This window comes from Gymnogyps californianus, chromosome 3 (assembly GCF_018139145.2).
Source record: "Gymnogyps californianus isolate 813 chromosome 3, ASM1813914v2, whole genome shotgun sequence".
NCBI lineage: Eukaryota > Metazoa > Chordata > Aves > Accipitriformes > Cathartidae > Gymnogyps > Gymnogyps californianus.
In genome coordinates this window covers 5,527,428-5,554,964 of record NC_059473.1, presented here as the reverse complement: position 1 = coordinate 5,554,964, position 27,537 = coordinate 5,527,428, and the positions used below count along the sequence as shown (strand labels likewise).

Sequence of the window (27,537 nt, the reverse complement as noted above, 5' to 3'; positions counted from 1 at the left end):
CTGGGATGGGCTAAACAATGCATTGGGATAGACAGGCTGTCTGCCTGGGGCAGGTGGTCCCTTGGGGCCCGAGTGGACACTTGATTAAACGTGATCCCACAGTGCAGCCCGACAGGGCTGGTGGTTAACAGCATCCTAGTGAAGTGATTATCGTTTTTTACTCAGTACTCATAACATGGTACCTTGAATACGGCATCCTGTTATGGGTGCCCCAATACAAGAAAGACTCATAAACCTGATCGAGTGCACTGAAGCCACCGCGATGGTGGGGCCGGAGCGCTTGCCCTGTGGCCCTGCTTGGAGCGGGAACTCGGCCTTGAGATCTCCTCCGGGCCTGTGACAACGGGGCCTTTCCCCGTGAGGGGAGAGAGAGAGAGCCGCCAGCAGCCGCCCGGCGCGCAGCCCGCCTCAGGAGGCGCGTGACGGCTCGCGCCTAACGGCCCCTGCCCAACGGCCGCGCCGCGCGCTCCCCCGCGCAGGCCCCGCCCCCGCGGCGGCCGCTCGCGCCCTCACTTCCTGGGGCGGGCGGGTTGAACATGGCGGCGGGCCGTTGGGGCGAGCGGCGGCTCCTCTGCGCCGCGGCCGCCCTGCTCCTCGCACCGGTGCTGGGTCTCGCCGCCGCTGCCTCCTCCTTCTCCTCCTCCCGGGCAGGCAGCCCTGGCGAGCCGCGGAGCCGCGTGCAAGTGCTGGGCGGCTCCAACTGGAGCCTGGTGTTGCAGGGCCAGTGGATGTTGGAGTTGTGAGTAACGGCCGCTTTCCCGCCCGCCTCAGAGGCAACGTGCCGGGGGTGGGGGGAAGAGGGCTTCCCTGTGTGGGGTGGCCGGCGTCTCCCACCTCAGCTCGGCGCCTGTCCCGGGGAGCGGGCATGGCCGGTAACGCCTGCCCCGGTGGGGGGAAGAGAGGGGCCGGGCGGTGCCAGCCTTCCCGCCTCGCGAACGGAGGTGCGGGAGCAGCCGCGCACCTTCCCCGCTCCTGCAATGGCTGACCTGGGGAGGGAGGGGGGCACGGGAGGAAGCGGCTGGGCGGCGTCCACGCGAGGACACCTAATGTCTGTGATCTCCTCTTCCACCCAGCGTTGTCGGCCCTGAGTCTGTAGGCACACGCTCACCTTATTTGAGAGGGTCTGATAAAAGTAGCTTTCCTTCAGGTTCTCGTCCTGTGCGGGCGCAGAGCGCCTGAGTGCCCCAAGGTTAAACGGGGCACGTTTCAGTGAGCCCTTCAGCAGTGTTATTCAAGGCAATTACCTGCTGGGGAATAGTATCAGGCACTGCACCTTGCACTGCTTACCCATTTGGGACTTTCACTGGATTCTGTGCAAGCTAGGAAGGCTGAATTTGGTAGGTAATATTTAGCAGGAGTAGGTTTCCAGAGTGGTGTTACATAATATCCCGGTACGCCCTCGCTTCCAGCTTGCTCTAGAGTTCTTGTTGTTCAAGGGAGATGTATCAGATTTCATTAACTTTGCAGTGCTGCTGTTGCTTTATCCTGCTGACAGCTAGAGAGGTTTGCCTGTTGCTGGCTGGGGTTTTAAGTGCTTCTGACTAACTGTAGTGGTGTCATGGCTTCACTTGTGACATGATACTGTTCTTGAAATGCACATGACATTTTGTTCTTGGAGGCTAGCTCATCTGCTTGTATATAGAAGGGGGAAAAGGAACTTGAGGGGGGTTTTTTTTTTAGACAGCAGCTAAAAAAAAGGTAGTTTAAGTAGGCTGTATGCTCACATGACATCTGTGTGGCTGTGCAGCTATGAAATAGGATTTTAATGTGGCATGTGTGCTACTCCTCTGTGGAAGTGCTTGAGTTTGAACAGTTTGAAACAGACTGGGTAGCCTGTGAAACAGACTAGGTTGCCCATCAACATCTGAACTCATGCTCCCTCATAAATACTTACCCAACTGCTTTAAGTTTTGTTTTAGTATTGAATTTGAGTTATCTGCAGTCTCTTATTAGAGGGAGGGACTATTGCTTCCCCTAGGGCTTTACTGCTCAGGGTCCTACTGGACACCTGGTGTTAATCAGTGAAGAAATGGGAACAATCCTGAAATAGCTGATGGAGAGACCCAGGGATGCCTACTGTTGTGACTAAGGACTTGGGTTTGATTTTGAGTCTCTTTTTTTCCCTTTTCATTTATTGTGTTCTGAAAGGTGGGGGAAGAGATGATCTTGGAGTGGGAGAAAATAAATTTATTTTTTAAATTGAAATTTTTCTACTTCTGACATCCTAGTCCTATGTGGAAGCTATTGTATGAAAGTTATTGATTCATACATGAGTTGGTGAATCTTAAGGAGGAAAAAGGTTATTTATGGTGACTCAAAGTTTTTATTTCTAAGAGAAAATATTTAAATAATTAGTGGTGCCTGCCCCTGAGGAAGAAAGAAGAGAGGAACTGACTGAAATCAGAAGTGGTTGGAATACCGAACAGTTAAAATCCTTTGTGAATCTCTACTCGAAACATTGCACTCTGGTTTGGAGTGACAGGTAGCAGTGGTGGCAAAGTTAGCTTTAGTGCTAGCTGCACATGGTACATGTTGTTACATTGCTTAAATTAGACTTTATTTTATGTACAGTGTTTGATGTGTGAAAGATGCTTGGTTCTCCGTGCTACTTTCTGTGGTACTTCTCTAGTGCTTTTTGCTTTTCTCCAAACTGAGAAGAAACCTTTGTCTTCATAGAGAATGCTAACTCAATATTGCTGTTCTTGAATTAGTGAGAGTTTGAGATTCACAATAGTGTCTAAACAGGAGTTTGAGATCTAGTATTGATTTCTTATGATTCTTGCAGCTGCTTTGATGCTGATGGATTTTGGCTTCTACTGATTTTTATCTGGTTTAGAGCTGGTGATCCAGACAGGAGTCCTGCATGTTAGTTCATTGATTCCTTCCATGCTGTGTGGTAGGTCTGTTGGCAAGACTGCAATATTGTTCATCAAAACCTCATTTGCTTGAAGAACCTCCTGTTTGTTTAGAAGACCTTTGTTTTCCAAGCAGTACTTTTTTTTTTTTAAAATGCAAATATTGTTATAGGATCTCTATGAAAAAAATATTTATTTTGGTTACCTGCTCTAGATTACTGGCTTGAAGCCTTCTGCCCTGGTAGGAACAGGTACTTCTACTTCTGTTTAATGTCAATTTTTCTATTTGTGAAAGTAGTGTAGGCAAGTTACTGTATGCTACCACTTTTTTGTTGTTCTCAGGTGCACAAATAGAGAAACTTAAGTCAGAAATTACTTGCGTGTGGGATTGTAGTGGAAATAGGGTTTTTCTTCCTTCATCCCTCCTAGGTGAAGTGTGTGTACTTGGCTGACTTTTTGTAAATATTCTGTTATTCATAGCTGGCAAAATTGCAGGCACTGAAAGCACTACTGCATTTCATTGATAAAAATGTTCTGGATAACTTTGTGTCTCTGAAAGACATTGCAACACTTTTTGCTTACTGTTACTATCGCAGCACACAGATCCATGCTGAAGTGCTGCAAGTGTGATGCTGGAATGAACTGTTTTAAAAGGTTTCCTTATTGACTTATTTCTAGTCTGTAGCTGCAAGATAACGATTAGTTAATATGAGGAGTTTTCCTTTTGTCTTTATTTTTAATATTGTGTCTGTTTAGAAATATAGAAAACTAATTTCTGGTCTGTTTGTTTAAAAGTGCATTTTCATTTGTAAATATAGCTTGTTCCAAGCTTGGTTGATCTTAATTTAACTTCCTCTTCTTCTTGAAGTAGATTAAAACAAACAAACCCTCCCCCAACAATAAACTTGTCTTTATGCCCCTGGTTACAACTGAAACTGTTGAATATGCTCCTGTTACACCTGCAGTACTTTAGGTACTGGCCCTTCTGGAAAATCTCTAGTTTAGTTCCCACACAGGGTGTTAAATGTTTTGGTTCCATTTGTTTCAGCACAGACTTAGTGCTGTGTGTACCTAAAAAAAAAAAAAAAGTCTTAATTTTCTATTTTAATTCTAGCCAGGTGAAAATCGGGAGAATGGTGTCATAGTCATGTTTTCAAGCTAGCTTATCATACCTGTAGTATAGGCCCATACTTTATTTTCTCATTGTCATTTGTCGTTAAACATTGTCCTGCTATCTAGTAGGCCAGATTATCACAAGGGTTCAGTCCTCCCACTAGCACTTTTGTCTGTAGTTTCAAGGGAATGCACTAAAAATCTAGCTGAATGTTTTGGTATTTACATGGTTTAATGCTTTTAAACAGATGGCATGAAACACTTTGTGTAAATAAACTCCTGAAGAATTCCATAAATGACTTAACAATTACTGTAACTTAGATTGAGAGTTCAGTAAGATTGGGAATTTTCTGTCACTTATGAGAGTCTAGTCTCTTCCTTCATCTTGATTTGTTAGTATCCAGGCTTTTCTTTGTCCTATTCTTCAAAAAACAAAACAACCAAACCACCAAACCCAAAAAGCAGGAAGGAATGAAAATCAAGTTACCAAAACTCTGATTTGGTTCTGAAGCTTCTGCAGCCCTCCTGAGTGTGTTCAGAGGAAGTGACCAAATTATCTATGGACTCTTATTTAATAACTGAACATGCAGCTGATTACTGTGCCATGCATTGGCTGAACAGAAACTGAGAAAATGTGAAACTGAAATATCCTTGGTAGCAGATGCTTTACTATTATAGAAGGAGACAAAACCATGTGGAATGATTGAACTTAATCTGCTGAAGTTCTAGAAGATTTCACATAATTTTTCAGTGATTGGCTTTCTATTTTAAAAATAATTTCTCCATCTTTTAAAAAAAAATGCCTGTGAATAGAAAGTTGTTGGGGTCTTTTTTTTTAATTGCAGATGTACTCTTATCCTTTTCTTGTTTTTGAAACTAGAGAGCTGAATAATTACGATATACCCTGCTTTGCTTCTCATCTTGTTCTTGGAAGTTTAAAATGCATTTCATTACTGAGCTATAGAACAAGTGGAAAGTAGCACTTGAAATGTTATCTTAGAGAATACAATTTGTTTGGCTTGTAGTGCATCACACCACAATGGTATGCAGTTACTTTTCCCATTATTCGGGTATTATTGGAAGAGAGATGCATGTCAGGTTACTGAAGTAAATACAGCAGAATGGGAATTCATAAGGTTGAGCTTGCACCCTGAAACAAATTCCCCAGAACAGTGCCTTGGAATATTGTCACTTCAGCAGGCCTATCTGTGACTTAAGGTATTTGAGTAAAGCTTGACAGGAGAATACAGGGAACAAACCTCCTTTGTTTGCTTTTTGAGGTAGCTAGGGCTTCGGCAATTTGTAAAAAAAAAAAAAAAAAAAAAAGAAAGAAAAAAACTTGTTTAACTTTTGTGGAGCAACTGTTTGTGGGTTGGGAGGTCTTGCCTGTCTGTTTTGGCGGGGGGTTGGCACACTGGAGGAAACTTCTTGTCAGCTTTCAGAGTGTGTACTGTTGTGATATATAGGTCTTGGTAGATCACAGGGACTAACTTCTGTATCTTTGACTACCACCTGCTCACTTGAAAAGTAGACTAAAGCCATATAATTGACCTTCTGAAGGTTATCTTTTGTTGAAATTACAAAGCTGCCTATCCTGCCTCAAGACCTATCCGTATTTAGGAACAAGAATGAATCAAATGATAGTCCTAACATAACACCCAAAGACATCAGGCACTGTCTTTTTTTTTTGTATGTTTATGAAATCTGTAGCAATAAGGCAAAACTACTTAAAAGAATAAAAGTAATAATGATTTAATTCTGATATTGGATTTACCATTCTACTAGGTACTGTCTCAACATTTGCACCTCTAATTTTAATAGTACTCCCAATCTGAAATCCAGCAAGTAGCTTGGTTTACTGTAAGCAGTACCTTTTATAAAAGTTGTGTGTCTTGAATCGAGGAAAAACTTGACTAAACAGGGGAAACTTCCATCTCGCCTATCTTACTGTTTTCTCTTCAGCAAATCCTCTCATGCCTGTATCCGTAAGCTGTTTTTCCTTTGTTCCTAGATTCTTGCAACTTCGGGAAATTGCATTCAGAGCAAAGTGTAGAATGGTATTCGAGGTTACTCTGTTGAACACTGGTAGTTACCGATAATGGTAGTGAAAAAGCAGATAAAAGGAGTCAGTTACATTCATTTGAAAATGACTGAATTGGTGAATTCGCTAGCGAAGCAGTTACAAGAAGAGAGATTAGCGTCTTGGAGTTGGAAACTGTGTATCAGTAAGTCTTAGTAAAGTCATTCTGTGTTTGCTGATCAACTCTGTAGTGATATGACTGAATGAAATGTTTGCTCAAACTGGTTTTAACTAAGGTGGTGTGGTTTTGTTTTGGTTTTGTATCGCAGCCATCAGTGAAGTTGCTGGTATTTGAAAGCCAAAGCTTGGTCTTTTATGCTTTAGATCAGAGATAGACACGGACTTTGCTTTTCACTTTTTAAGAGCTTAAAATTTTGCTTTTGGATTGCTTGCTTTATGCCGTCTGAAAAAGCTTCAGGTATTGCAATGGATTGGAGTAGGAACTGGAAAACACCTGGCTACTTTGAAATAGTGATTTTGATCCACTTAAGTAAATTGTTCTTGCAATGGACCTGACCAGTAGATAGACATTAGTTGCCTTATTTGTGGAGGGTAGACAGTGTGTGAGGATATTTCAACTGTAAAACTTTGTGCTATGTAAGAGGTCTGGTAACGCCACAAATGAGGTGTATGTTGAGAAATGTGTAATACCTGCTTGCAGTGAATAACTTGGCAATGTGTAATTTATAGGTACGTGGTGTTTTCAATCTGATTTTTTTAAATGGTGGAGATCAGTAAAGTGCTTTTTAATGTGTAACAGGCTCCTGAAAACTTTCTTTCCTTAACCAAGTGCCTGGGTCTTGATTTAAATTCCAGTGGACTTTGATTTTAAATTGGAAAGACCTGAGTGCTGTTTTCTTTGCACACTTGTAGGGCATAGGGCACAGTGCAAACAACAAGTTAACAGCTAAAGGTACCCCCTTGTGCAAAGGGAGAAGCTAGAGGAGTAACAGCCCTAAATTTGGTGGTGTTGACGAGGTGCTAACTATTTCTTAGTTTCTGTTGAGTATGGCAGAAGAAATTTGGTTACATCTGCTTTTGTAAGTGACCTGGTCTTGCATCTTGTGACTTGATGAAAAGTAATGAGGACTGGTTTCACAGTACACACATGAATCTGCTTTCCTGCTCCGACAGATTTTTTTTTTATTATTTTTTTTTTCCTTTCCCTGGGGAATATAAGAATGGTAGTTGTACTGTGACTCCTGTAGAAATACAAATCAGCCACAGTCCTAAAGGATTCATTAGAAGCCTGCATTGAAATAAAGTACCTCCTTAAGCTTCAATTCTTCAGGGTGCAAAAAGGTTTTTGAAACTTTTGATAAAGGTGACCTAAGTGTGAAGTATTTTACTCTTCTGTATCTTACTGAAAGAGAAAGCTTAAGGGGAGGTATTTTAAGACTGAGGGGGAAGCACAATAAGGCTTTGGCAATAGAAGGTTTTGTTATTTCCAGGAGGCCCTCCTGAATTCCTTAGGGCTTCAAATGCTGCATGACAAATGCAGACATTAAAGCTTCAGAAAAGGGAGGATGTTGGAATAAACAGCAGTGATAACTCTTGCAAAAATCTGATGTCTGTTGCAAGTTCTTTCTTGTATATGTGGGGACAGGGTGTTTCCTGGCTGGCAAAAATTGAACGTGTAATTTCAGGAATGTAAAGCAAATATTTTAAGCCTGATTGTCTGTGCCAAAGTTCAGTTTGAGTGGCTGGATCTTGTAGCATCATATGTGACTGTTAACATCCCACATCTGATATTGGTAATAAAAACTAGGAAGCCAACAAGTAAGGCTTTTTGTGAAGTTCATTCTTATGTTCCGTCACTGCGAACTGTGATATGGGTGGGTTTTAATGCTGCTTTGAGATAAAGAAAATGTTTATAATCATATGAACATTAGCCATGTGTATTGAATATTTCACTTAATTTCATTTAGAAGAAAGGCTCATGAATGTGAAATGTAAACATAATTGTTGATATGGGCCAAATTTGTATTTCAAGATCAGATAGTACCTTGAACAGGCTAAAGGGTATATTAATCTTGAAAATCTCATGGCATGAGTTTGACACATCTAGAGAAGCTGGATTTAGAAAACATTCTGACTTCTGTCTTTAATTTTAGAGCAACATCAGCAGCATTATCTGATGGATGTGTGCAGTTTCTTACCTACCAGTCAAGCTACTGTAATAAAATAATACTCAAGTACAGTATCTGTCAAACTTATTAAAAGGCCTCTATAGGCCAGCAGCACAATGGGAAACAACTCTGCATGCAAGGCTTGTTTCCAGCATCTTTTTAAAAGATACTAAGGGGCTGTTTCTTGGCAGGGTAAGATTTATGTACTGTTTTCAGATAATCTCATGTGAAGTGATGTTGATTCAAAAACCCACAGCATTAGCGTTCGTACTTAAAATCATAAATTCCTAGTACAGTAAAATACAACACATTTTTAAATTGTATCCTTTTAACTTCCAAATGACAAGATTTCCTTTTTTAAATACTTAAGTTTCAAAACTACCATAAAGCAGTCAGAGTAAATTTGATTCTGCTGCTTCTGTGAGAAATTACCTGGTTTTGGTTCAGTCTTATTTACATGAAACATCTGTGTGTGACTGGGGAGATCTCTGTCCTCAGCCACTAAGAAAGTAAGCATTCCTGATCAGAAGACAGCCAGAGAATAGGAAGTGCCACTCTTTATGTCAGATAGTAGTACTGGCAGACAAACTGAAGGGGTAAGGGAGTTCCTTATAGAGGTTCCCAGTTAGAGGGTAGTGGTTATGTGGGCTGTTACGGATATCGGCCTTTGCTCATGAAGAAATTTTTTTCTATTGTTAACAGTGGATGAGGAACGTGGTAGGTTTTATGGAGTACTGTGAGAAGTAGTGTGTCTCTAGACCCACTACTTTTGCTCCCTGTCATTTTAAAATATCAGAAACCTGCATATATACATTTCCACCTCCACCCCCCAATAAATCAGGTTAAACCATGTAAAGGTCTCTTTTCATTTGTAAAAGGATAAGTCTGTGTATGCGCAATTGCCATGGCTCAGTTACACGCTATACGTAGCTGTCCTGTGTTACCTTAATTGCGTATATGACAGACCATTGCAAGCTGCACAAGTTTGACACGGACTTTGTCAACCAAGTTAGGGTAAAATACATAAAGATGGCAAATGGGGTTTTATCAACATTTAAGCATTTTCTGATGTTATCCTTTCATATTAGCTGTTCTGTCTCCATGTTGATATTATCAATAACAACTGCAAACTTGGTTTGATTATTCCAATTGGTAGTATAGAAAACTCAGCTTTTGAAACATGCTTTCTTATTTTGCTGAAATTAATTCTGAGAAAAAACAAGACTTGAGAAAGACAGGCAGTATGAGCAGTAGGAATTTGATGTGCACTCTTTTTAAATCTCTAAAGAGTGCTATCAAAAAGGGCATGCTTTGATGTATTGAGTAGTGGGCTAAGGCGAACGTAATTTCTGGAAGATTTGAGGTGTGGGAAATCAATATAAAATGTTATGTTGAAGGATACCACTTCAGAGGACAGCCTGGCTTCAGTAATTCGGATAGCTGCCATGGAAATCGATTTATTTCCTATGTAAATAGAATAAATCACGAGTGGTGAGGGGTTTAGATATGAATTTCTCAAATCTGTGGAGATTTGTTTTTGTTTTAATAACATGAGGAGGAACGTAGGGATTGATACAAAGCTACTTCATATTCAGTAGACTTGATTAAGAAAAACTGTAGGTTTTTTCCCTTTGTGATTGATGGGTTTGTATTTTCTCTACGGTAAATCAATTTGAATGTCTGTAAGTGTAAGAATACTAAAATATTTAACCTGTCTTCCCCCTCTAGCTATGCTCCTTGGTGTCCAGCTTGTCAACAGATTGAATTGACATGGGAGAATTTTGCAAAGGAAAGCGAACATCTAGGTATCACTGTGGGAAAGGTGGATGTCACTCAAGAACCAGGTATAGTATGAAATGGACTGTTTTAATAAAAGCAATTATTGAATATGAGTACCACTTAGTATCTGGGAGTGTGCTTTTTTACTGGAGTACCTGTGATACCAGCCAAGTCAGAAAAGAGGTTTCTAAATCAAAATAACGTTATCCACATTTTGTTTCTCCATATAGTTCATATCTGTGAGCCGAAGTTTGTAAACTCAATTTGAAGGATTAAAGAATTGGGGGAGTGATCTGGCTTAATACTGTATTAAAGGGGGCTTATTCTGTATTTTAATCTACTTCACTGAAAGCTGTTGCCTGTCTCATTCCTCTCTCCTCCAAACTGTCTGCAGAAGAATCCAGTTCTGTAGCCTCCAGTTACGGAGAGTTTCAGGGTGTGGTAGCATTACCACAGTGTGAGCCTGCTTTAGTAAGTTCTTAACTGTTTCCATGATGGTGCTGGTTTATTGTCTTGTTTAATTGTAGTAGTGCTTTAAAGTATAGACGTTATTGTTGTTTTCTGTTGGTGATGCACATATGCAAATGTGTTTACAAAAAGGGTTTCCTAACTATCCACAGAAGCATGAATGCAATCTCACTTGTTTCTTTAGTGACTCCCTTCAAAGTTTTGAATGTGTGTTTGTGTAAGCAGTACCAATATTGTTTAAACCTCTGCATCTCTTGGGAATGCTTCATGCTTGTTTTGGCTTTGAGGGGATAAAAGATTTTATCAGCAGTATCAAAAGACTGACAGAGTTAGGCAGAGATGTTACTAGAATAAAAAGGCTAAGCTTTACTGATTTTTCTGCCTTATAAAGTGTGTGGGAAATGTGTCCATTTTATTAGTTGAAAACATGCCAAACAAGTTAGCTTTATCAAATTAACAGCAGGGAAATTACTTAAACTCTGGTCTCGCATACAGCAATTTAAGTTCACAAGAAAATGCCAGCTGTTCTAGACCTTGTGTAGGTTAATGTTTTGTTAAAAGTTTAGAATTATACAAAAACTCTTATGCCGAAAAGCTGCCAATGTGGAGCTCTCCTTTAGTGCATATACTAATCATTAACAGTTTATTAAACAGATGAGTTTGAAGATTAGAATTTTTTTCATAGATGTAAACTTAAAGCCAACTTCTTCACATTAACAAAGTAATGGTTACTCTGGAGTTAAGGCTGCGAATGGGAATCCATTATAATCCTATCTTGTTATTTTCTCCCAGTTAGACAAGGATTCTTTTGCTTATGCAGTTTCAAATAAAAAGTTTTCAATCTTGATTGTAGCATTTGGATATCACTGTAACTTAAAAATGCACTTTCAGAAGTGAGGCTGTAAAAATAAAATACTTGAGATCTCAAAGGAATTATCCTTCCTGGTAAGACTTGAATGGCAGTGTTAGGACCTGAAGGGGTCAGGTTCTTGATACTTTCTTTTGGTCTAAATTTTTCTAGCTGCTAAGTGATGCCAGGTTCTTAAGACCTTAGATGTGACTTTCAACCAGAAGTTCCTTAAATATTTCAATTTCTAATGTTGCTGAGAGTCTTGACCTCTGAGGATGTTTGACTTCTGCAAGTCAAAGGACTGACCCAAAATGATGAATTTGTACCAAAGCATGCATAATATACCTACAATATCCAGTTCAGCACAAAGCATGAAAACTGTAGCTGCTTCTAAAACTAATGAATGCTCAAACTGGAAAACAAAGATTTGTTACATATTTGACCTTTGGTGCTGATGTAATTTTGAAGGTATATGAGCTCCTTTGGAAGCTTTCCAAAGTTATTGAGGTGTTTTTACTCTAGGCTTATGCTTCAGCCTTTCGGTTGGTGTGCTTAAGTGCTCTATCTCCTGTTCTTGCTTGCATAATGGTACCTTAATTAGCTTTGGTTATGTAACCCCTTCATCAGATTGAAAGTAGTCAAAATGCGTTAAATGAGGGGAAAACCGCTAGATGAGTGCAGAGTTGCATAAAATTGCACTTCCAAAACCTGCAGGAGAAAGTAGCCGTTCATGGTGCTTAATTACAGCAGATGCCCAAAGAATAAATCCACCAGAGCCTTAATGGATTTACAGCATATTTCAGTCACTTAATGTAGTAGTCTTAAAGTGCTTAGTCTTTCCTCATCTTTTCTATTGAAACATTCAGTATTTCAAGAGCAAGTAATGGAGGTGCTTCTGGATCTCAAAATTCTGTATATTTGTGGTGCCTTTCTTAAGCTGCCAATCACAACATTTACGTGTGATTTAAAACAAGATTTCTTGGATCTTCTGTAATCTTCTTTGAGTAGTTGTTTGGTGAAAGCAGCTGTATTTTTAGATGGCATCTATATTCTCTGTGTATTTTAGGGGGTGTGTGTTGTTTTTTTCCTGTTTGTTTCCAGTATTCCAAAATACTGAAGGTTTTCTCCTGTTCTTGATTAGCTGTTGACTTCATAATGGATGTATATCAGTATTTGATTTGCAAACAAAGACAGATGCTTAACTGTATTTCAAGTTAAACTACTAGCCAGTTCAAGTTTGTATTAAACATGCACCAAAACAATTTACTGTCTGTTCTTAGCTTTTTGTAGCTGGCTCGCATCTGGTTTTACTAATCTAAGGAGGTGCTTTAGATAAGCAACAAACCTCCAACTAAAGTTTTGGGAATGCTTAGATGCATTTTGACAACAGATTTTGTATTTTATAATTTATAGATTTCATTGTTCGTTCTGAGACCGTTGGTACTTGCTCTAGGATAGGCTACTGGTAAGAGAGATTTAAGCTAGCTATTTTGTTTTCTGTTTGCCTGACTAGCATTTGTAAGAACTTCAGAGAGTCTTTCAGTGTTGCCATTACTTTCTCTGCTCTTAAGCTTATTACGTTCTTTATGGCTCCCCACCTAGTTTTTCTTGTGCAGCTGTGCTTTCTGCTTGATTAATTCTACTGTTACACTTGTGGCTTTCTTTACTTTATATCTCCCTGTGCTGGCACAGCTTTTAGCTGTTTTATAAAGTTTTCCACCACCCTACCTCTCATAGCAATAAAGGCAGAAAGCTGAAAAGTTGAAATGAAGATAACTTCTTTTTTGGAACTTTAAAGATACTTGCACTTGGTTTGATTTAAACATCTTCAAAAAAAACCCCAAACAACAAAAAAACCCACAACCCTTTTTTGCCTATTCCATAGGGGAATTCACACCAGCAAAAGCATTACTACTGAAACTTTTAAAAGTACCTGGCTTAGTTCAGTCTGGTACATCTCTGTCTCCAAAGGCAGAAGCTCTCTTGCTATAATACTTTTCCATGGCTAGCTTCCTGATGCACAAAGCTGTTTACTTTATTGAAAGCTGAATAAAGACTTAGTTCCCCAAAAGATTGTCACAGAACTTTATAAAAGGAAAAGTTAAATAATGGATTTGTACTCTTTACACTGGTACATTATATGAATGGCAATTGCTAGCTACAGGAATGTAGCCCTTACTAATGGAGTTAGACTGCATATCTGGGGGTTGATAATCTCTGAAGTCTGCTGTATTTTTTTTTTCCAAAATAGACTGCATTAGTAGCACGTTTTTAATTTCCGCAGTCTTTAAGTTGGATGTGTTGAATAGTAAATAATATTACTAAGCACTAAGGTGAGTTCTTCCTCTCACTTGCAGGTTTTCTGATTGTCAGGAGGTGGTAGTGTCAAGTAGCCCTGATTTTCCTCAGATTTGTGAGCAGGGAGAGAGTGATATCTTCACCTGACAACTTAGCTAGCTGAGTCATACAGTCAGTCTGCTTATGAGATGTTTGGGAGCTTTATGCTTCACAGCTGACTCTTTTGCCGTGAAGCCATACACTGGGAGATCTTCATTGGTGTACCTAACACAGCAGTGAAGCTTAAAGTACTTGCACCGATTACTCTGTAGCAGTACTTAGTGCAAGGCCAGAGAACTTCAAACACCTTCTCCCCCACAAGCTGCTTTTTGATGATTTGGATAATTTCTCTGTCCTATGAGTTGCATTATGTTGTCACTGTCTAGGGTGATACTTGTAAGAAGATTATTATGTATTTGCCAGTCAGTGAAACACCCACTTTCAGTGTGGGGATCAATTCCAGTCAGCCTCTTGAAGGCCTACTTCAACCTTTCTTTGTCCTTTCTGCTGTCTTACTTCTGATGCTCAAAATGCTGACATGACCCACCTTTTTGGATGGTGTAAAAAATGGTTCTCATGGCTTAAATTTGCAATATTTTACAGAACAGAGTGCTGAGACATCCCAAGCTTTATTATCAAGCTGTTGGCATACCATTTGTATTTACCTGGAGAGGAATGATGTATGGGAAGGAAGGATAAGAACCTAGAAACATCTAAAACATTGTCTTGCTACAGTCACGTTTATGAGAGAGATTGAGCCTATATCCTATCTTATATCCTGTAGGATATAAGAACAGACTGCTTGTGCAGTGTACGTGGATTATTTGGAAGAAGCAAACAAGCAAATACAGAGATTAATTTATTTAATGACTTGAAGTACCTGAGATCTGAGATGTGCGGCTCTGAATCATTTAAAATCAGCTAGAGGATGAATTAAAATCAGGGACCAGAGTTTGTAAGCCATTGTTGTCATTGCTATCGTTAGTGGCCCAACTTTCTAGATGAAACAAAGGTCATCTGGATGAGACTATGCACAGACACAAGCACACAGCATCCTGGAATATGGGTACATGTGTGTGGCTCCTCTTTCTCTTGGTTGGAGGTGCATGCTGCTGGTCTGGTCAAAAACTTCAGCTATGTGCAAATATTGATTAGTGAAATCCATGTAGAAAAATTATCTTGTAGTAAACATTCTTCAAGGTAAGCCATGTTTCCCTAATTTGTCAACAGTATTCAGTATCTGTTACTGTTTGTAGCATTTCTGAAGAGAAACTGTAAACCTGTATTTACAAAACAGTGGTAAAAGCTATGCAGTCTGCTGCTTTCTAGTCTACAAATACAGATCTGTAGGTATTTATAGATAAGTCAGAATGCTGAGAAATTTCAGTTTTACTTAGCTGTTTGATGTGGTTTTTTTTCTTCCCTTTCTAGGCTTGAGTGGTCGTTTCTTTGTCACAACACTTCCTACAATTTACCAGTAAGTGTGTCATACTAGAAATAGTTGTCTGTTCCAGTACATATTCTTTTTTCCTGTCCTGTTTGAACAGTGGCATGGAATATGTAATGAACAACTGGCTTATTTCACTTTTGTCATCTCTAAAACATTTCTCAGGAGCTCAATGCACTAAATGAACATAAAGTATGTATTTTTACCTTATGGTGGAAGGTTCTCCTACGAACAGTTTTGTACCTAGATAAAAGCGGTGCTTTTTCAGTCTGGAAACAATATTTAATAGCATGTGTAAAAACTCGTGCGAGTTCGCAGTATTGCCTTCTAGAAACCTGACCATATGCGAGCAGACACACTTGACCTTATAGAATTGTTGCTAAAATTTCTCATTTGAATAATTGACTGCATAGGTTGCATGTAAAACAGTACAGAAATTTTCCACTGTTTGTTGTACTGCTTCTGTTACTGCTTAGAATTCTTCATCTATTGACTTAGTACCAGTATGTAGCTGTTGACTCCTACTCGCTACTTGTTTTAAACTGTAACTCTGAAATGTAGGACAAAATGAAGGAATACTGATTTTTTTTATTTCAGTTCAGGTTATTGTTGAAGCTTTGATTGTATGATAAAGTCCTCATCTGAGGCTTTTCTTTAGTTTAAGTGACTTTACTAAGTTCCCCTGTTACCAATACCGTTTAAAACGGATCAGAAAAGATGTTTGCTGTATCTCTTCTCCAATAAGATTATGTCATCCTTTAAATATTGAACCCTTTATTAAGTCATGGTATTGTGAGTCATGCATATATATACACGCATATATATATGCACACTTTTAATTCTGAGTTGTGTCTAAAAAATGGTTTGATTGTGAACCTCATGTGCTTTGTATTTGGTGTAGTGCGAGTGAATATTTAAGAAAAACAGCAGTTTTAATAAATGGTAAAAGCTCATGCTGTTTAAAAACCAAGACCTTCCATCGTGGATTACAGTTTCAAAACATAGTGAAAATGCTTAGGTGTTCAACTTTCTGAGCAAGTCAAATCTGTAATGTATATGGGGTTTTTGGTTGGTTTTTTTACCATAGATACAGTTTAAGGGATATCCGTGTTAATGCGTATTTGTGTTTTTTAGTGCAAATGATGGAGTATTTCGCAGATACCGAGGCTCACGGACATTGGAAGATCTTCAAGGTTATGTTTCAGAGAGGAAATGGGAAGCTGTGGAGCCTGTAGCAGGATGGAAGTCTCCATCTTCTATAATGTAACACTTTGTTTTTATTAACAACAAACATGTTTTATAGCTCATTGGTCATTAAGGGTGCTACATTGACAGCTTAAAGACAAAAGGGCTTTATTCCCTAGACATGTAAGCTTTACAGAAGCAATCTGTATTGACAGCCTGCTTTCCAGTTTCTCACCTTTAAAAGCAGTTTATTTTCTGCATTCACTTTTGTTTGTGCCTGCTAAGGCTTGTTTATATCATCTTTGAAAATATATAAAGAAAAAAGTACAGCCACTGAGCATTATGTAAGTGTCAGTTTCAATATCTGCTGAGTACTGGAATTAAATGCATGTTTATGCAGATTATTACTTCATGACTTCTGGCTACTTGGGGCAGGCAGCCTTTAGCTTTAAGGATTTCTTGGTTATTTGTTTACAAGGAAGTCTTGTGTCCTCCTTTGGAATAGGAAACAGCGTAGTGCTTACACAGCATATCAGAATTTGTTTTCAGAGTGTTGGATTTGCTTTGAGATATCGTAGAATGCTTGCATGATATAAAGGATGAACCAAAGATGTGAATGGCCTGCATTTTGTTCTGGCTAAAGCTATTATGTGTAAATTCATGTCAAAGAATCAGTGAATGTCCTTATTTTTCATCTGAGAATGAGGAAGAGCTGTAGGATATTTAGTAATGGGGAGAGGAGCTACAGGGCTGCATGCTGCTGTGAGTTGGGGAAAAGGTGGTTACGGCTGCACAGGGTTAAGCTGTGGGATTGCTATTTCTTGATTATGCTCAAACGTCATCTTTCAAGTCACCGTTTCAATGCTTTGCATTGAGCTGGCTTAAATGAACATAATTTTGTTTGCAATAGCCTCCTTCTGACAATTACTAGGGCCTGAATGGCATTGAAAGTCTATGGAATCTTTTTCTGGTTTCTGCGCAGTTTGCTATGTATCTTGACTCCTGCCTGTCTTAGAACTTGTTCCTTCCATTTCTTTGTTTTCTAGGATGCATGGCATGGCAGGGCTATTTCACCTCTCCGGATGGATCAGGGTAAGTAACTATGTGGTAGTGTTTTCCATACCCCCTTTTTATGCTTAGAATAATAATCTGTTTATAAGTCAAAACCTAACTGAATATTTTTATTATCCTTTTATGAGAGTTAAATTTTCCTTACATTTACTGTACATTGGGTGTATGGTATCTTTGCACTATAAGTATAGACTATGCCAAAAATGGCAGTTTGATTGTAAAGATTATCAATACTGAAAATACTTACTGTTCTTATTATCTTGGTATAGTAAAATGTTCTATCAAAGTGTGCTAACGTGATACTTTTTTGAGAGCTGCTGCAAAAATGGTTGTAAACAACAGGAATATGTTTAGTATCTAACAGGTTCTCTCATTTAATACTGCTCCTAAAGGTTATATCCAGGTTTGTTTTAAGAGTTGTATATTATGCTCTTCTGCAGCTTATTTGCATCAAACGTACAGGACAAGAGAGGGTAATGGTTGTCTTCTTTAGTAAGAATTCTACATCTGGATTTCAAACTGTCAACATTATTTGCATAGGAACACAACAAATTTGGACAGTAGAGTAATTATCAGAAGTAAAGGAGAAACACTTAGCGTACACTGAAGTATGCTTTGAGCTTAAAAATATTTCAAGACACTTTCATTTGGGAGCTATCAAAGTTTTTCCTGTAGCATGCAAATGCTGAGAATTTTCAGACCTTCCCAATTTTGGTCAGGAAACATGCTCTTTCTTAAAATCTTCAAGTGTAGCCAAAATTGAGAGAGTATATTTGATTGTAGCGAAAGGTCTTAATAGTGTAACATGTGCTACAAAAAATAAATGTAGTAGAGCGTTTGAACAGAGTTTGTATCACTTCTAGAAAGCATGTAACTAACCCAGAATCAAACAAAACTTTCAGTTGTTAGGTTTCCTGTGCAAGTTATCTTTGATTCTTGCTTTCACTGGGTAGTATTAACTTTTTGTAGCCTTCGGGCGTTTCTCTTCCACGGTTGCTGTGTAATGATGATGTCTCTGTCTAGTTTCCTTCCTGAAAGATTAAACGCTCTGGGAAGAAACCTTCTCTAATTTGCTTTCTGCTTTGATGAGTATTTCAGCTGTACACTTCCTCACTCTTCTTGCTGTGCTGTCCTTGCATATACTTTAATAAATGTTAGAAGCTGTTCTGACATTAAAAAAAAAAACAAACCAAAGACCATGGAATTTCAATATTTAAACTTTTGTAAATGTTGATTGTGGTTTGTTTTCTAATGGATATACTCTTGGAAGAGATCTAATGTCATAATTTACTTCCTACCAGACTATCTGACTCAGTGTGATGCTTGGTTCAGTCAATTGAATTTGTAGGTTTGAATAACAGACTTCAGTTTCAAAAAAATCTTAATATTCTATTTGGATTATTCTCTTTAAATTTATAAGTGAAATCACTTATTCAGTGTCTGCTTAGAATGGGTGCCGCCTTTTAAGAACTAAAGAGCTTGAGTAAGGACTAAATGGCTCAATTTTAGTTAATGAATGAATTCCCAAATTTAAGTATGTATTTTGATCTTGTGCTGCTTTTAAGTGTCTACCACTCTGCTTCCCAGATGTAATTATGGGGATAAAGCTCTGCATGAGGTTACGTTTTTTTCATTTGGTGGTGTGCTTGTGAAGTGGGTATAAAAGGACACTTGCTTTTAACCTGACTTGGTTGCTTTTTTGCTTCTGAAATGTTTAAGTTCCAAGTTACCTTTTTTTAAATAACCAGCTTCATAGACTTCTGTTGGTGCTGTGACTGTCATTATCGGGGATGCTTACTGTATGGTCTCCACCCTACAACAGAGGCCATAAGAACAAATGTACAGGTTCATGCCGTGGGTTCATCTAGCCCAATAGTCTGTCTCTGACAGTTGCCGCCTCCTTACAGAATATAATGATCAAGAATGTTGTGATACTTTCCTGTATGCTCTGAGGCTTCCTCATACATTTATCTACAGTAAGATTATGTATGGCATCTCTAATGCCGAGTACCTTAGGAAGAAGGAATTGTGCATCCTTTGCTTAAAAAAGCCTTTTAATGTGAACAACTCAGTAAAGAAAAACATGATTTAATGGTATCAAAAGGGAAGACTTTAGTATAAATACTGTTAAATGAAAGGTCTTAATTAGATATCAATTTATGTAATGGTGACAGCAGTATAAATCGTAAGTGGTGTTAGGTATGAAGTTATTAAGTATCTTCTTCTCATTTCCAGCAAATTCATAGCTACCTCACTGGCACTCTTGGAATTCATGTTTGGATTTCTTACGCAATCTTCATCTTAGCTACCTTATTGATTGGCCTGTTTCTGGGTTTGGTAAGAAAGCATATTACTTTCTTTTTCTCAGTTACCTAGAACTTTTGCTTTGCATTAAGTTGTGAAAAAAAATAAACTTCACTGATAAGACATACTGAAGTACCTAATTTTAATGATGTATCTCTTCTTCCTGGTATCCAGTGATAGGACACGTGGGAATGGTTCAAAGCTGCACCAGGGGAAGTTTAGACTGGATGTTAGGAAGCATTTCTTTACCGGGAGGGTGGTCAAACACTGGAACAGGCTTCCTAGAGAGGTGGTCGGTACCTCAAGCCTGTCAGTGTTTAAGAGTCATTTGGACAATGCCCTTAATAACATGCTTTAACTTGGTCAGCCCTGAATTGGTCAGGCAGTTGGACTAGAGGATCGTTGTAGGTCCCTTCCAACTGAAATAGTCTATTCTATTCTCTTCTGTTAAAATTCGTAAGTATTCAGTACTGCAGAGCCACGCTCTAGTGTTGTTACCTACTTCTGGTAAAGGTGAAGACTGGTTCGCTCAAGTTAACCTTTTTATGAAATTCATGCTTCAATTTAGATTTGTTTAGTCCATCCACTAAACAAGTGATTTTTATATTGGCCTTTTGTATCTAAGACTTTTGTACTTAAGGATTGAATGCGTGTGGTCAGAATTGTGTAAAGACTCCAACTTTCTAAAACCACAGGCTTTGTGGAGAGATTTTTGTTAGCTGGAGTGGGATTGTATTTGTGGGAGTTAGCAATGTAAGTATGCTGCTGCACTGTTACTCAAAATGAAAGGATGAAAATATTTTGTTAAAGGCTTTGAAGATTTGGGGGTTTAATTGATTTACTCTATTCCAGGGCATAGCTTTTTGTAGTTACAGGTTGGTTTTAATAAAATCTGTCTTCACTTCTTTCTCCCCTGTGATCTTTGGGTTTGAGTTCTCATTAGTAATTGAAAAATCTGACCACTCTTGTTACTAACCGGAACTGGTGCATTCATATATCAATCTCCAAAACATCAGGAAGGTTATTAAAACAAACCTGTTAGCTATATATGCGAATGTTAAGGACCGTATCCTGAGCCCTATGTTGTTTCATCAGTGGAAACAGTGCAAAGTTGCTTCATCTGTGGAGCTGGGATTATTTCCTCTCGGAATATTTGAATGATGTGGCTCTGTGACCTCTCAAGTATCACTATTAAATGAGAAACTGAGCTGGAAAAGGAGATATAGATGGGAATAGAAATTCTTTCAGACTAGTTGCTTGGTCCACAAGCATGTTCTGCAACTGCAAAGACAGTTTAAAACAGTTGTGCTGATAACTGATTTAACTAGCTGCTAAATTGCTGTTCCATGTAAGAAGTGTAAAGGTTGTTTCTGGCACTTGGATCTCTGCCCTTCAGCCCAAATATTAGTGTTAGGGAAATAAAAATTGCATTAGTATGTTTCTCAGTAGTACAGGGAAGTGATTTCAAAGCAGTGTGTGTGTATTTAGGCAAACCCACATTTTTATACTGAATATGTGTACAGAATTGGTATATATGAGCAAGTGTCTTTTGTGACGCAATTTAAACAGCTGCATTTTTCTAGATGGTAGATTTTCATCACCAAATGAGTGTAAATCAAGTTAGCATAACTAGGAGTAAATGAACATGATTTTAAAAAAAACTTCTTCACTAAAAAAAAAACCAAACCTGAAAAAGCTGAAAAAATGTAAAGTTAATTTCTCAGCTTTTTCTAAAAAGCTTTTCAATGATTGAAATGTATTTCTTTAACATGGTATCATCTGTCTCTTTTCTTTCCTTTGTATTATTCTTAGCACATGACAATGAGACACAAATATCTTCCTTGTATTTTGATTGTATGTGTTCTACACTAGGCTGCTTTGACTAACAACAACAAAAAAACCTAAAAGACAAAATCATGCCCAAAAGGTGGAAGTACACATTGTGTATTGGGGAGTGAAGGGTAGGAATTGAATAACATCCCAAAATATAGAAAATCTTCACCAAGAAAGTTTCATAAGTTGTAAATAAATAAAAATTCCTCAACTATGTTCTGGGCCTCTCTTCTTAAGACGCAAGCCGTTTCAATGCTGCATAAATTTAGGGAAGTAGGAGGCAGAAAATTTGGAGTAGAAAGCAGAGAATGTTGATTGGTATACACTGAGAATGCACTTTTTCCTGTGTTTTTATTTAGCTCTTATCCCTGAGCAAGATAATATAATCTTCTAAATCTTATTGTATGTCTATCTAAAAGGAGTGATTAGGAAAATACTTAATAGTGCAGGGGCTGCTGGGATGATTTGCTAATAAATACCTTTTCTTCCTTTACACAGATACTGGTTTTGATTTCAGACTGCCTTTGCCCATCCAAGTCAAGATACAGAGTTGAAACATCTGGTAAGAACTCTTAAGTGGGTGAGATACTGTAGGTTTAAATGTAAAAACTTATAGGAGGGAGGGCAACACACTGTCAAGAACTTAGATGTGAACCAATAATCCAGGTATTCATTTTAGTCACACTGACAAAGATTGGTATGTTGGGCTCTAAAATATTGATGTCAAAGCATCCACCTGGAGGACAGCAAAGGAGACAAGAACCACCCCAAACCAACAGTAATTTATTCTAGCTTCCACAGCTGTGAAGAGGCTAAATGCATTCAAAATGAGAATGTCTTGAAGAAAGATACTGGGGTTTGTGTATTTTATGCAGGTGCATATTCACTAAACCTGTTGCTCAAATATAGAAAGGAATTTGCTTTGGCAGGACACTTCCACATCCTGATAGGCGCTCGGTGTATTGCATTAGGAGCAGCAACATGCTGAACCTGTAAAATTCTCTACGTAATTTGTGGTTGGGGAAAGAAGGAGATAGAGGGAATCAAATGAATCTAGAGACTGCAAGTGTGGGGACGGGGGAAGGTGTTGCATCTCCTTCAAATAAAAGAAGAAAACATACATCTTCCTGATTATTAGTGAGAGGGCTTCTGAATGGTATTCTGCTCCCTATGAACATGGGAGGCAAAAACTTGCACATGAAATAAAGTCTCTTGTCAGCACCAGATGTGCGTTAAGCTCCAGAACACCTTTTGGTATGTTTGTGCTTTTAAGTGGAGTCAAAACTTAACTGTAATTAAAAATTTATTTTTTTAATTGTGTGCATTTGTGTGTATTGGTTTGCTGATGAAGATGAAGATGCATCTGTGACACTTGCCAATAGGACAGCCAAATCTGGACTTCATAAATGTGCAAAATTACCGTCTTCAAAATCTTAGATATTCATCATTATCAAAAGAAAAACGCACCTATGCAGACTTATGGAGTGTGCTATCCAGTTGGCTGGTTGACTCAAACAGCAGCTTTTAACTGACAGAGCTTACCAGTATCTTATCACTTTCCCACTGATTTGTTTGGTAATTATACCTCTTCAAGGAGTCAAGTAAAATTGATCTGTCTTTAGTGTGTAACTTGGTGGAACAAAATGCCTGATATGCAAGAAAAACACGTGGAAATGGAGGAGAAATGCTATTGAAGATTTATTTGAAATAATTGAAAAATAAGGAAAATGTAGTCCTGTACAAGTTTTCAATAATAATGTTCATGAATATTTCAGAATCCATACATGGTGATGTAACTTTAAAAGACATTGTTCTGAGATTCAGTCTAACTTCAGTATTTGAAACTCTTCTTTTGTTTAGAAGAAGCAATTACAAAGGATAACGTGGAGAACGCAGCATTAGAAGAACCAGAGGAGGCTGCAGAGCTTTCCGCAGATGATGCGGAAGAGACTGCAGATGTAAAAGATCTCTCAGGTGGAGAAGATGCAGCAAATTCAAGTGCTGATGACTCAGAGGAGGATTTAGCACTTGGAAAAGAATCAGGGGAAGAAGAAATGGAAGACTTAAGTGAACAACCTTTAGCTGATTCAGAGACTGAAAGCTCAGTAAGACAGCGTAAAAGTCAGGTGGCTGATAATGGACTATAGTTTTTTGGTGGTTTATTTTGTACACTCGGACCAAAGAAGTATCAGACCCTGGGTCTGAAGCTGAAGCTTACACTTGATTTGTCATTTGTGTTTACGCAAAACCTCTGCTCTGTCAGCAGGCTTCTCTTTTTTAAGCTAATACTTGCTTACTTTGTTTTATAAGCACATATGCTGTGTGTTGTATAACTTTAGCCATGACAATCAAAATAAGTGTATCTTATCTGTTTGAAGTCTTCTGAGAGAAAAGGGGTGTAACGGTCTCAGTTCCCCAGCTGTAAAATGGTCATCTGTGCTTGTGTTCCTTTAAGTATTGATCTAAGCAAGATCAAGACTTTTAACTCTTTACAGTAGCTTGGCAGGAGTGTGACTTTTCTGTCTGAATGTTTATTGTTTCCAAATGCCACAGAAGCACCAGATAAGTGATACAGTAGTGAAAGAAGGCACCTTACTCGTCTTCTATTTAAAATGTTGTGTACAATGGGTTTATTTTTATCACTTTCAACTGAAGCACCTTTCTCTTTCATTTTTATTACTGTTTGTTTTGAAAGTTAATCATACAGTATGCCCCCAGATTTTTCAGTTTTTGGTAATTCGGAGGCATGCTGCACAGCTCAAGCTTGTCAGTTGAGTTTTTTGACCCAAGGAGTTTGAGTAATTGAAAACCTCAGGCCGAGAAAGAGTGGCAGCTAAATGTTTAAAATATGTTTGAACTTTTAAAAGGTTTAAAGGAAATTATTTTGGTCAGGGGGGATTTTTGCCAAAGCATGACTTCCCCCCCCCCTCCAAGAGATTGTAGCAAGAAGTATTCACTTTGGAGTCAGTAAGTTGTATATTTCTTGCCAATACAAGCTTGTCATATGCAGTGCAGTTCTGCCATTTCCAACTCCGAATACTTTTGGCAGAACTCAAACTGCTTTAGTAATATTAACTGAAGAGGCACTTAAGGTTTTACCTTTGATCGCTTTTCTACTTTTTGTCACTGAAATCGGCATGTTAGGAAAAAAGAGGGACGCGGGTAGGTAGTGGGGAGAAGCTTTTGGTTTTGCTACTTATATCAAGATAAATGTGTGTCTATTGAATGGTGCAAAGTGAAAATGGCTTGCCAGGTAGACAGCATTAGGCGTGGTTAGAAGACTTAAGTCATTAAAGATATCAGTATTTTCCTCCTTTGACTTCGTTAATACATAAGGCTTTTTTTTAGTAAGGAATACCTACAGTGAGATCCTGTATGTTCCTATTTTGTTGATGTGTGATCATGTGAATAAGATGTGTCTTAATCTGGGGGTTTTTTTATATATATATATATTGCATAAACCTTGCTAACATGCATGAATTTCATCTTGTTATTCAAGAATAAAGAGTAATCAGAGATGAAATCATCTCTTATTAGAAGAGAAAAGTTGCAAGTGCAAAATGCTGGTTTCCTTTGAGACTGAGATTAATAGGACCAATTTGTGTTGAAAGTTGTTTTGTTTTGGGTTTGTTTTTTTTTTAAATGCTCATAAAGAGCATATTTACTAAGAAAGCTTAACTTTTTCTGTCTGTGTCCTGTTGCATATTGTGTCTTGGAACTATATGGTAGAAACTTTGCATTCGTCTGTTACGCTATGTAAAGAACAAAATTACACTGCATATATTCAATATGAATTTTCTTAAGGAACGTTCTCAGTCTGGAGCTTGAATTTCATATAATGGACACATGTAAATATGCGTTCACATATGTGAAAACATACAGGTGATAATATATATACATTGCACTATAATGAGAACAGTTTGTCTTGTGTTATTTGGGCATTGTCCCATGTAACTGAGCAATTGTAGAAGCTTACAGACAGCAGAACTCGGTAGCAGTTGAGGTACATAGCAGCTTTTAAAAAAAAAAAAAGCGAAAAAACAAAACAACCCCGAACTCAAGCTAAGCTTTTATTTGCAGAAATTAAGAAAACTGTGGCCACTGTAGTCTGGAGAGAAGAACTGTGCACCTAAAAGCTCAGAGTACTGATTTGTTGTTTCCATGATGTATTTGCTTTTTTCATTATCTGTGCATCAAGAGCTCATCAAAGTCTAAAAGAAAAACAAGACTTTAACTGTATTTCGTGAGACAAGCAGGAGTCAGTGTGTATATTCAGTTACATGAACTTGCATAAGATAAGAATAGACATATCCCCTCAGTCATGGATCCAAAACTACCAGACATGGAAAAATATGTGGGACTGTATCCAGCACAGATTGAGGGCAGTGATGACTTTGGTCGTGTACCAAAGAGGATATTTTATGCTGCATAGGGTCTTGTGACACTCAGTGTGTAGGAGGGAGCATGTCAATATTAAATTTTGATTCAATTTCTCTTCACTTTTGTAATATCATGGAGCCAGTCATCTAATATCCTCTTGAGCTGTTTAAAGACGTTTTAACTTGAAAAGATACAGAACATCCTTATACCTCACAGTGCCTTTGTTGTATGCTGTTGGGAATATGAAGTATTAAAAAGTCAAGTGTACATCTTTTTTCAGCGCTCAAGATATGAGCTATTTGGGCTTTTTGAATGTTTAGACAAACAAGGTGCTCTCACAAGAGTTGGATTTCATTACGGTGTCTTTGAATTTAAAAAAACAAACAAAAAACCAAACCACAAATGATACTTGGTCCTACAAGATACATGGTTTGTGAGATGCTGTGAGAAAGATCACAAGCTCCTTTGTGTGGTGGTTCTCTGAAGTCTCTGCTTACATTTCCTCTGTTTTTGCATGTCACTGTTAAGTTTGGATTATTTAAAATGAAGATATTAAGTATTTTCTGTCATAATAAGACAGAACTGTAGGATCACTTGCTGATGAGCAGAAATTAAATAAGCAGGCAGCAAGTGACAGCAGTTCATCTCTTCATAGATCTGTCTTGTGAATCTGGAAATGAGCTATACTAGGCTTCTAAGGTTTCTTGAACATAATATGTATGTCATTGCTCCTGTGTTTTCATTAATAAAGTAGGGAATATTAATGCTAACTTGGGTTTGACTGTATTTGACATGTATTGGAGTATCTTATTACAAAGATCACCAAATTGTGATTGAGACTTTAGCAAAACAGGTGCTATGCAACTATTGGTATCTCCAGCTTAGTTTTACGTTTGTAGGAAAAATATTGTAGCATGATACTCGAGATACTCAACTTTGACTAATGTTTATCTGGCAAATGACGAGTAGCAGACACTGTAAAGGCTAAATTTGTGCTTAACAGAAAGACCACTAGCTATGCAGTAAAAGTGTAATGTTAATATACTTTACAGAATTGGAGTTTTTTCCACTAAAAAAATCATGCAAGTATAGTACTAATTAGACTATTACAATAGTATTAAAGTTGGCGTGCTTCCAAAAAAAGTCAGTATCAACCTTTTGTGCAATCTGAGTCTTCTGTTTTCTCTGTTCTGTTATGATTAATTTTGAAAAATGGAACTTGTTCTTGCAACCTCAGTATAGAAAAAATGTCCTTGGAGAAGCTGCTGCTAACACTGTTCAAAATGTTTTGATTAAGGATAGGGCTGTAAGGCTTGTAAACTAGAGCTGTAAGTCAAAAATGACTTAAGTCATTTTTGAGAACCAATTTAAATTTCAAATGGTATGCGTGCCACTCTGAAAACCAGTCCCTGATGGATCTGAACGTGAACGCTTAAAAGCAAGTCATTCAAAAAATCCAGTGGGTTACTTTTTAAAGAGGCTAGAAATACATACAGCCTTTCAAAACTCCTGTTCTCGAGATTTGTGTAAAACTTTTATGTGCGTCTTGGAATACTCTGTATATGCTGCACCCGTGCTGGGCAACACTTGTTATGTGGGCTTTCTTCATGAAAATGTTATACACGATTGTCTTTTATATGAAAGTGTTGCAAATTTATACTATGGGTATTTTTACTGAAATTCCATATAAATTTTGTATTTATGAT

The 27,537-nt window shown here is 38.2% G+C and overlaps 1 protein-coding gene across 1 annotated transcript; it reads left to right on the top strand.

The window, feature by feature from the left end:
• Nucleotides 1–536: 536 nt before the first annotated feature.
• TMX4 (thioredoxin related transmembrane protein 4) lies at nucleotides 537–27,537 on the top strand. The gene is made up of 8 exons (XM_050893031.1): nucleotides 537–739; nucleotides 9,906–10,021; nucleotides 15,043–15,088; nucleotides 16,193–16,321; nucleotides 17,290–17,335; nucleotides 19,550–19,651; nucleotides 21,950–22,013; nucleotides 23,312–27,537. Exons 1-8 carry the CDS (start codon nucleotides 537–539, stop codon nucleotides 23,596–23,598), a joined length of 993 nt encoding a protein of 330 aa, XP_050748988.1. The 3' UTR covers nucleotides 23,599–27,537.